At 53.7% G+C, this 10,250-nt stretch overlaps 1 protein-coding gene across 1 annotated transcript in view; it reads left to right on the top strand.

Moving 5' to 3' along the window:
• The window catches only part of AES (amino-terminal enhancer of split), a 7,819-nt gene extending 662 nt beyond the window's left edge, over positions 1 to 7,157 (top strand). The window contains exons 2-7 of the mRNA XM_010863643.1: positions 85 to 182; positions 2,485 to 2,548; positions 3,933 to 3,977; positions 4,602 to 4,664; positions 5,890 to 5,964; positions 6,047 to 7,157. Coding sequence (XP_010861945.1) covers positions 85 to 182; positions 2,485 to 2,548; positions 3,933 to 3,977; positions 4,602 to 4,664; positions 5,890 to 5,964; positions 6,047 to 6,268 — 567 coding nt within the window. The 3' untranslated portion in view covers positions 6,269 to 7,157. The remainder of the gene's footprint in view (positions 1 to 84; positions 183 to 2,484; positions 2,549 to 3,932; positions 3,978 to 4,601; positions 4,665 to 5,889; positions 5,965 to 6,046) is intronic.
• Positions 7,158 to 10,250: the final 3,093 nt, after the last annotated feature.

Raw genomic sequence — 10,250 nt, 5'->3', positions numbered from 1 at the left:
GCCGCCTTGGGGCCTCTGTGGCGGGGGAGAGGTGGATGTCCGCCCTGTGGGGTCCTGACCCGGGCCGCCGCCCCCTCCCCACAGGGCTCGTCGCACCTCCCCCAGCAACTCAAATTCACTACTTCGGACTCCTGCGATCGCATCAAAGATGAGTTTCAACTGCTGCAGGCTCAGTACCACAGGTGAGCTGGGGGCTGGTGGTCCCCGACTCGGGAGAAGGTGGAGCCCCTTGCTCAGATGGAGCCCCTTGCTTCAGACTGAGGCCTGGAGCGGAGATTGTGGCCTCTGCTTTATATACAGACTCCAAAAAATAGAGGCCTTGAAGGTCTTAGGTGGCAGGTGCTGTCTTTACCACTTCAGGGATATGACATTCATTCATTTAGTCTTTAAAACAGTCCCATTTTGTAGATGAGAAATCTGAGGCATCAAAAATGTCAATAATTTGCCCAGACTCAGTTGTCTGGTTTTAGAGCCCCTCTCCCCACCCCAACACCAATGGATAAAAGACTCCCCAGCATCTAGAATTGGTGATTGATTCTCCACCTCCCCAAAGCCCTCCACCACCATCCCCAAATCTGTAGCCTGGTTTTGGAGAAAGGGTTCCTGCCACCCAGCAGTAAGGTGATTCTCCCTCCAGAATTGAATCTGACATTGCTAAAGGATTTTGCCATGTGCCTGATCTAAAGAGAAAGGAACTATTTATTTTTCATTTTACACTTGGAAAAACTTAAGCCCAGAGATTTTCTGAGGTTGCACAGCAAGAAAGTAGCAAGATTTATATCCCATCTCTGGATTGAAGGAAGCAGATCCTCAAGGCTCTGCTACAGAGGGGGGCTTTGCCTGGAAATCAGATGGGGAGTCTATATACCAGTGGGGTTTGGGGCCTCCCTGGATCTGTTTACCCACACAGAAGTATTTTTTGAAGGATCCTGGGATTTCTCCAAGAAGAAATTGGAAAGAGTGATATATTTGTTCTTTAGGGGGTACTGCCCCTTCTCCCCATTTGCTGAAGAATGAACATACTTCCTTTTGTTTCGTCTTCCCTGCTGTCTTATCATTGTGCCCATTTCAAAGATGAGGAATCAGAGGTATAGATGATTGAAGGGCAGGCCTAGGGACTTTGTTCTGATCCTGTGATATGGAGGGTTTAGGGGCTTCACCCAACAGATCTGGCCTTTCTGAGCCTCTCCAGGGGGTCCCTTCTCCCTGCCTGGCCCATGCCCACATCACGGTGACCACTGGAGCCTATCCAGTTCTAGAGATGTTGCCAGAGCGCTGTGTGACCTCAGATAGGTCACACCCCCTCTCTGAGCTTCACAGTCTCCGTTCACTGGGCTTAGGCTTCCTGGTGTACACTGAGGGCTTCCACCGTGTTGGGGCTGTCACAATATCTACCAGTCCCTCAGGAAAGGCCAGAAATGCCGAATTTGGAATGAAATTGCCTGAGTTTATTTTTAACGGTGGTCACACGTGGACATTTTTAAGGAGAATTAGATTAAGTGTGGCTCACCTGTGAACTGAGGTATACAAGTCGTGATCAGTCTGGCGGAACAAAACGCTAAGTCCCCTGGGGTGACCACAAGATCAACAAAGTATTTATTGGGTACTTACTGTATGCCAGCATTAAGAACATTTCTGGTCTTAATTCATCTTGTCCTCACCACCCCACCCTGGGAGGCTGGAGCTCAGCAGACTCAGCAACCAAGGCCTAGAGAGGTAGAGGCGTTTGCCCAGAGTCACACAGCATCAGAGTGGCGGGGCTGAACTTTGGACCCAGTCTATCTAGTTGAGTTTGTGACCTCAGCTCTCTACCTGTCACCCTGACACCCCCTTGGGGGCCTTTGAGAAGTATCCAAAGCTCATCCTTGCTGGGGCAACCCAAGACAGGAGGGGGATCACCAACTCTATTACCCAGTGATAGAAATTTATACCCCTCCCCCCAACCAGGGAAATCAGAGGTCACAAGAGAGGCTGGGTGCCTTTGAAGATTCCTTACTGAATTCAGTCCAGAGCCCTGCCAGTGGGCTCCGGGCCCTTGTAACCTCTCAGCAATGTCTGTCTATTCCTTCTTTGCTGGAGAGTTTTGCCCAGTGGGTGGGAGTATGGCCTTTGAAGCCCACTTCCTGGCTGTGTGACCTTGAGCCTGTTCACTCAACCTCTCTGAGCATCCATTGCATCATCTTTATAAAGGAGACTGACGTTAACAGCCCTGACCTCGTTGGATTTCACGATAGGAAAAAGTTTCTTTGAATCCCTGTCTGACCTACAGTCAGGGTATTTGCTCTGACTTCTGTTTTTATTATTTTCATTGCTTTCTCCACCCCCACATCTTCAAGGTGGGTTTCATCATCCCCAGTTTCCAGCTAAGGCACCTGTGGCTCCCCTTCCCTCTTCTTTTCTCTGACCCCCACCAAAGTTTGGGGCTCCCTTGCACAATGGGGGGGACCTCATCCCAGCCCCAGCCCTCCCCCTCTTTTTCCTCAGTCTGAAACTCGAATGTGACAAGCTGGCCAGCGAGAAGTCAGAAATGCAGCGTCATTACGTGATGGTAAGCCAGCCCGGGGTCTGGTGGGCAGGGCCAGAGGACCCCAGGTCCCCCTCCAGCACTGGCAGCTGCTGTCTGAACCCTGGCCATCTCCTCTGGGATGTGCAAGGAGTCAGGGTCTGCTCTCCGCTCAGCCAGCCCCTGGCCGGGCTGAGTTAATCTTGTTGGCCTGGCTGCCGGCCCGGGCAGTGGCCGAGGTGCCAAGCCACCGGGTTGCGGCCTGGGCCTGCCAGGTCCCTGGCTGTCCTTGGCAGCGGAGGAGCCAGTGGCTGTGAAAGCCAGGAACTGGGCGGGGAGGTTGTTGATCCCTCCCCTCCCCACCCCCATGGTCTGAGCATCCCAGGCTTAACCCCTCCTAGTCCGAGCTTTGGAGGAGGACTCCTGGAGGGCCCCCCTCCCCAGGCAGGAGGCTGACACTCTTTTGAGGAGGGTGGGTGGAAGGGAGGGAGGGGGCGGCACTGCCTTCTTGGGCCTGACATTGGAGACCCTGCCCCTGCATACTGCCGGAATCACTTGCTTTGCTTCATATTCACTAGGTGTGGTGATTTCTGCATCAAAACCCTGCCTAAGTCCAGCCCAGAGCCCACTTCCCCCAGGCCATGGGGGCAGAGCTGGACAAGGAACCTCTGGATTCAGAGGGATGGGGCTGGGGAACTCCAGAAGGGTGTGCTCCCATTTGGAGAAAGACTGCATGGAGAAGGAGGCATTGCAGCTGGGGTCCTGATGAATGGATAGGAGCCAGCTGGGCAGAGAAGGAGAGGCCGCACAAACCTGGCTTTCTCCCCCTATCTTCCCTTGGGGGTGATGGGGAGTCATAGGAGGGTTTAGAGCAGGGGAGGGGCAGGGTCAGATGTGGGGCGTGAGGGGGGTGCCGCTGGCCCCAGAGGCAGACCCAACAGGATTTGTTTATCCTCGATTATTTATACCCAGGAAGACAAACTTCCCTGGAGTCCGGGGCCACCCGCAGACAAGACACATAAAGATAAAAGATTAGGAGCCTTGGAATGTGTGTGTGCCTGTGTGTGTGTGTGTGTGTGCGCGCGCGCGCGCGCGCGCGCGTGTGTGTGTGTGTGTGTGTGTGTGTGTGTGTGTGGAGGGTGTGTGTGTGTGTGTGTGTGTGTGTGTGTGTGTGGAGGGGGTGAGGTCATTATTCCAGAAATGGGGCACTGAGTGCCCCACTGGCGTCCCTAGCATCCTCACCAGGCACCTGGGCTCCAGGTCCAGGTGTGGGTGTCTCCCTGTTTCCGCCTCCATCTCTCTTGCCTGCCCTCCCCTCCTCCCACCTCTCCCTTTCTCCCCCTCTTTGTCTCCGTCACTTCCCCTGTGTCTTTTGTCTCTGGAGCTCCACATCCTTCACCCGCCCCCATTTCTGTCTCCCCCTACACAGTACTACGAGATGTCGTATGGCTTGAACATCGAGATGCACAAGCAGGTATGCCCCCTTCCCCCTCCTCCCCCTTTGCCGCTCCGGCCCAGGCAGGTAGGAACCCGCCACCCCTTGGCTGAGCACCAAGTCTGCCTTGGTATCCTGTTACCTCCAGAGCCCCCCCTCCCCACTTCTGTTCTTTTTCAGGCCTCCCTGGGAGGTTTTTCTCCCTGAGGGGGAGGGGCAGAGGCTTTCCTAGGACCTGCCACCCCCACCCCATTGTCTCTCTTTTGTGACAGTCCTGGGGGAGCAGGGTGATGTGACATGCCAACCCACCCTCCAAACCCTATCTCAGGTTAGAGAATTCTGATGCCAGCTGCCCCCACCTCTTCCTCCCTCCCACGGAATGCTCACTACCTACGAGGCATCGGGCATCTTTCCAGGGCCACCCAGATCCCAAGCCACTGGGCCTGGATTTCGCTCTGTCCTGGGCTCTTAACTACCCTCAGAGACTCAGCCCCCGGGGCCACTTTTGCTGCTGATCGGGTGCCCATGGGCCTGATGAGTTGATATGATCCTGGGACAAGCCGGCCTCCTCTTGGATTAGACAGAACCACTGGGCCTCCCAGGGCTGGTCTGCACCTGCCCTGGCTGGCTGCTGCCCAGGGCTGAAGTGTCTGTCTGTTCCAGGCTGAAATCGTCAAGAGGCTAAATGGGATATGTGCCCAGGTCCTGCCCTACCTGTCCCAAGAGGTGAGTGGAGCCCCTGGGGGTCTGCTGGGAGGAGATAGACCCTGAACTTCCCTCAGCCCCACCCCTCTGTAGCCATCTGCGTGCCCCAGGGCACACGCCTGCCTTCTCTGGACCTCCCAGCCATCAGCCAGTCTGTGCAGGAGAAACCCCAGGGGTGAAGGGAAGGACCTCACCCTGCTGTGGAATTCCCAGTCTGCGTGAGTCATTGCACCGTAAAAATGTCAGCTACACTGCTGAACACTGCACCAAGAATTTTGTTTCTGCCTTTCACCTTCCTGAGATTCATCTGCCTGGTCCTGCTGGCCGCCGGGTGTACAGGAAGACACTCCACACACACAGGCAGACATACAAACAGACACAGATGCAACAGACATACGCACAGATGCAAAACATAGACACACAGCACATGGACACACAAAGGGACTATGTACCCAAGTCTTTTCTGTTTCCTGGGATTCTCGGTCTGAAGCCCACTGTACGCGCGCACACACACATCTGGGTCACCTAAGGCCCCTCTGCTCTCTGCCAGATTTACTGCTGATAGTTCATCATTTTCTTTTTAAATTCTGCTGGTACCTTGGGGTCCCACAGGGGATGATGCCCAGGGACAATTCAAGAGGACACCATGGAAGCCCCAGAGAGGGGGATTCTTAGGACCCTGAAGATCTAGCTTTTGGTTTCCTTTCATAGCAGGGGCTCCCTGGTAGCCAAGGCACAAAGGAGCTTGGCAGATTTTAGCATCTGATAGCCAGAGAGACAAATTTTCAGTGAAAGCTGGGGGACTGCCCCAAACCTTGACTCACACCCCAGCCCTGCCAGAATTCACTGGGCCTTCCCAGCTGTGGAGGAAGAGGAGCTTGGGTTAGCAGACCTCAGATTTTTTCCATTAGCAGTCCTGTTCTGAGCTCTTACAAGTTTTGACTTCTTTGCTTGTGGCATCGGTCATAGTCCACAGTTTCCTAAGATTCTGGTACGAAGCCCTTTGGGTCTTCTGTGTGTCTGTATGTATCCCATTTTCCAGATGAAGAGACTGAGGCTTGGTGAAAGGAATCAACTGGAGAGAGGGGCGTTTCCTGAGGGGAGAGATGGGAAATCATAGAGAGGGAGGGCTCGAATAGTGGAGATGGGAGTGGGGCTTCTTCTGGGCTCTGTGCCACAAATCCCAACTAGATGGGGTGAATCATCTGACACCTCTCCATCCCCCACCCTCCCCCCCACTTTCCAGCACCAGCAGCAGGTCTTGGGAGCCATTGAGAGGGCTAAGCAGGTCACTGCTCCTGAGCTGAACTCCATCATCCGAGTACGTCTGGGGTCTTGTGGGGGGATGGGGGAGGGACAGGTGGGCTCAAGGGGGCTAATGCTCCCCTGTTTGTGTACTGCAGCAGCAGCTCCAAGCCCACCAGCTGTCTCAGCTGCAGGCTCTGGCCCTGCCCCTGACCCCCCTGCCTGTGGGGCTGCAGCCCCCTTCTCTGCCGGCGGTCAGCGCAGGTACCGGCCTCCTCTCACTGTCGGCGCTGGGCTCCCAGGCCCACCTCTCCAAGGAAGACAAAAACGGGCATGATGGTGACACCCACCAGGAGGACGACGGCGAGAAGTCGGATTAGTGGGCGGCTGGGATGGGGAGGGTGGGGGGTGGGACAGAGGGGAGACAAACACTGAGAGAGGAAGGTTCAGCACACGAGACACAGTAATAGCTTGGGATTGGCCAAACTCTGGTAGTATTTATGGTAGCTGCCTACTGGGGCTGTCGCCCTGCTTCTGTGCCCTACCCTGGCTTGGCTCCTACCCCCAATTTCTGGCCTCCCTCCTCCTCCCCTGTAGCCTGAATGGGTCAGTACCCACTCATACCACAGATGAGGCAAGCTGAGGCCTGGAGACAGGTGGGAGGCCAGGTCCTAAGGGAGCAAAACCTCAAGAGGTCCAACACCCCCTGCATTTCCCTGATTCATACACATGTAACTGACAGTCTGCCCGCCAGGGGGGGGGGCCCCACCCCAGGGGTCACCCAGCCTCCCATTCTGGCACTGCATGCAAACACAATGCTAGCTGCCCCTCCCCACCCTGGGCACCCCATGTCTGCCCTTCCCACCCACTCACCCTCCATGAGTTCCTGATGCCTGCACCCACAAAAGAAAGAGGGGCCACCGACAGCGAGCTTAGCCCCAGGGCAACAGAGTGGGGCCAGCAACTCAGAATTTCCTTTCTCCCCTTCCTGAATAAAGATGAGGGTACTCAAGTTGTCTTGGTTTTTATTTTCCCCCCCTTTTCCAGTATACTAGCTTGTCTTTTAAGAAAAGGGATATTAAAAAAAGGAAAAAGACAAAAATGTAAAAAAAAAAAAAGAAAGCAACACCCACACCTGTGTCTGTATATAGCCTTTTAGACTGTCAGCTTTTGTTGTGTTCAGTCGTTTGATCTCTACGGAGAGAAGTGAAAATGCTGTATCGAGGGTGGGCTTAGCTGTGCCTTTCAAATAAAGACGTGAGAAGGTTGGTTGCTGTGTTTCTGCCTCTGTGTTGTGGGCTGCCCTGCGGTGACCCCCTTCCCAGGGGAGGAGGGGGGCCTCCTTCAAGCCTGAGCCCCCTCTTCTGTTATGGGACTGGATATGAAAAGTCCTGAGTCCAGCTTGTAAATATAATTTAGCTCCTGAACGCAGTCTCTAGCCCAGAGATGGTCAGATGGAGGCTCGAGGTCACACAGCAAAGCCTAGGTGTTTGAGGTCTGGTCAGCTGTTTTGACAGGTAGGCAAAAGGACTCAAAAAAGCTAAGGGGTCACTGAGCATAAGTGGTGGGACTGGTTTCTGAGCCTCAGGCCAGATGGTTCCTAAGTGAAATTCTTTACCCTTAAGAGACATGTTAAGACCACAAGCAGTCACTGCACGCACACACACATGGCTTCTTCCAAATCAGGGAACTGATTCCTGGCTGGACCTCAACTCTCCAAGGACCACTTGGAGCCTGCCTTCATGCCCCTGCATCCAAGCTGGACCACCTGGGGAGGGGGAGCCAGGAGGAAAGGTGGTTCCCTGGGGCACCTGGCACTTCAAGAGAACATCAGTCTCCCCAGCCAGGATATGGGGCTGAGGGCAGGGAGCCGGTTGGAGAGTGAGAGCTGTCATTTTGACTGCAATATCTTCCATCTTGCAAGATCTTGTCAGGGCTTCTTGGCATAGAGCTCTCACTCTCAAGGGACTGGGAGCATGAGGAGACCAAGGAATTCTCAACTATCTGCCTGATCCAGTGGCTTTCCAGGCAGCCAAGGGCACAGGGAACGAGGGAAGGGGTGGTGATGGACAGCCAACTTCAGAGAAAATGTCTTCTGTCCCTCAGGAGAGAAAGAAGGTGTAGAGGGGACAGGGGGACCCTCCTTCTGTACCCCACCTCCTCCCCCACTACAGTGAAATCACGTGCAAAAATCAATGTAATGAGACCACTCACTCCCTGGTTAACACGTATCCTCATAGCCACCCACTCCCTGGTTAACATGTATCCTCATATGTTAATGCAGGGACTTCCCCAGTCATCCAGTGGTTAAGACTGTGTTCCCAATGCAGGGGGCTAGGGTTCAATCCTTGGTCGGGAAACTATATTCCACATGCTGCAACAACAACAGCAGAAAAACCCAAAACTCATCTCTGTGACTTGGAGAATATAAACTGTTAACATCTGCCTCCAAAAGACTGCTTAGCACCCAGCAATCCCCCTGGATTTCAATGTTAGATCCATGCAACAGACATGCCACCAGAGTGTTTAGAGCAGCTGTAACAAATCATTATTGCCCCAAACTGGAAACCACCAGCTGTCCATCAAAGGGCAGAAGGGTACTTTGTGATGCCAGCTGCCCATGGAATACTATGCAGTCAGAAAAAGAACCAGAAACCACCTCACTCAACACCTGCAGCACACACACACAACACTGAAGGAGCCAAGTACAAAAGAGAGATGCTATGTGATTCCATTTATATAAAGAACAGCCCCAAGTGACCTATATAGTTGCACATGTCATGGGGCTACCCAAGCAGACTCTACCCACTATGCAAGCTTGGGGGCTGATTACACAAGCGTATTCATTTTGTGATAAGTCATCAAATGATAATCCGGGCATTTATAATCTGGGCACTCTTCTGTGTGTTCTACTTCACAATTTTTATCTTTTTGCCATGTGGCAGGTAGGATCTAGTTCCCAGGCAGTGGGATGGAACCCCTGCATTAGGAGTATGGAGTCTTAACCACTGGACTGCCAGGTAAATCCCGGCAGGGGGCTATCTTTTTTTTTTTTTCCTCAAAATTTTAAAAAATGTTTTAAAGAATAGATTATCTTTGGCCTCTGTGACCCTAGGAATAAATTCTAGGCCCAGGACACCCTGAGGATCTGCTACCCACCATTCTAATTATTCCTCCTCAGCAGGCTGGAGCCAGGTTGAAACATTTTGCCTTTCCTTGAATAGAGACCACTGCACATGCTGTTCTGGAACAGTGATTATTTTTCCCCCCTCTCCTGGGTTCTAATCCCCCAAAACCTCCAGAAGTCATTTTTCTGACCTTCCCTCACAAAGCAAGTTTCCCTGGTACTATGAAAATTTCAATTGGGATGGGAAAAGCAGCTGTTACTAATACATCCCATAATGGTTCTGGACAGAGAGTCTCCAGCCTGGGCTTCCTCTCACAGCAAGGTGATTCAAGCAAGCAAGCAGCTTCACTGCTCTGGGTCTTGGTTTTCCCTATCTGTGAAATGGGTTTAATCACACGGCTGTCATGAAGATCCTATCATGGACTCCGGAGAAAGTGCTTTAGCACAGCCTCACCCATTCATTCATTCTTCCTTTAAAAAAAAAAAAAAAAAACATATTGAGCTCCTACTCTGAGCCCTGTGGACAGCAGGGAAGGAAAAGGAAAGACTTAAGTCCCCACCCTTGTGGCCAGATAGACACATGTGTTGGGAAAATACAAAATGGGTCAGCGGGTGTGTGGATAGAAACCGAGGCAGGGAGGAAAGTGAAGTCACTTGTCTGATCTGCTTCTGGGAAATTGTTCCGAGGATTAGCAGAAAGCCTGCAAGGGCTCAAGAGAAGTCAGCTGATATTATTAGTACTATTACTGATGTTGCTGGCAGATGAAGGGCGTTTTTTTGGGGGGGGAGGGTCTGCTCCAAAGAAAAAGGGGCCTTGCCCAGTCACGGACACCACGGTTGTGACCTGGGGTGTCCCTCTGGGCCTTGAAGCTCCCCCATCCCGCCCATAGGGCTGGGAACGGTAAAGCGAGGGCCCTGGAGTCTGCTGTGGGGCGCGTGACCAGAGGGTCTTGGGGCGGGAGAGGAGAGGCAATCGCAGCCGGGAAGCCGGGGCGGACGGAGGTGCGGTCTCCAGGGCCCCCTCCCCGCCGCGGCCTCCCGCGCTTACCGCCCGCGCCGCCGGCGCCCTCGGCTAATTGATCTGCTAATGGGCCCCGCGCCGCGGCCGCGCCTAATGAGGCGGGAGGAAGGAGAGGAGGGGGCGGTGGGGAGGGTGGAGGGGAGGAGGGGGAAAGGAGGGAGGAAGGAAGGCGGGGAGGGGGGGGAGGGAGGATGAAGAGAGGGAGGGGGAAGGG

Source organism: Bison bison, unplaced genomic scaffold (assembly GCF_000754665.1).
Source record: "Bison bison bison isolate TAMUID 2011002044 unplaced genomic scaffold, Bison_UMD1.0 scf7180017864492, whole genome shotgun sequence".
Taxonomy (NCBI): domain Eukaryota; kingdom Metazoa; phylum Chordata; class Mammalia; order Artiodactyla; family Bovidae; genus Bison; species Bison bison.
Note: the sequence above shows the minus strand (reverse complement) of the source record. Positions and strands in the feature narration are given on the sequence as shown.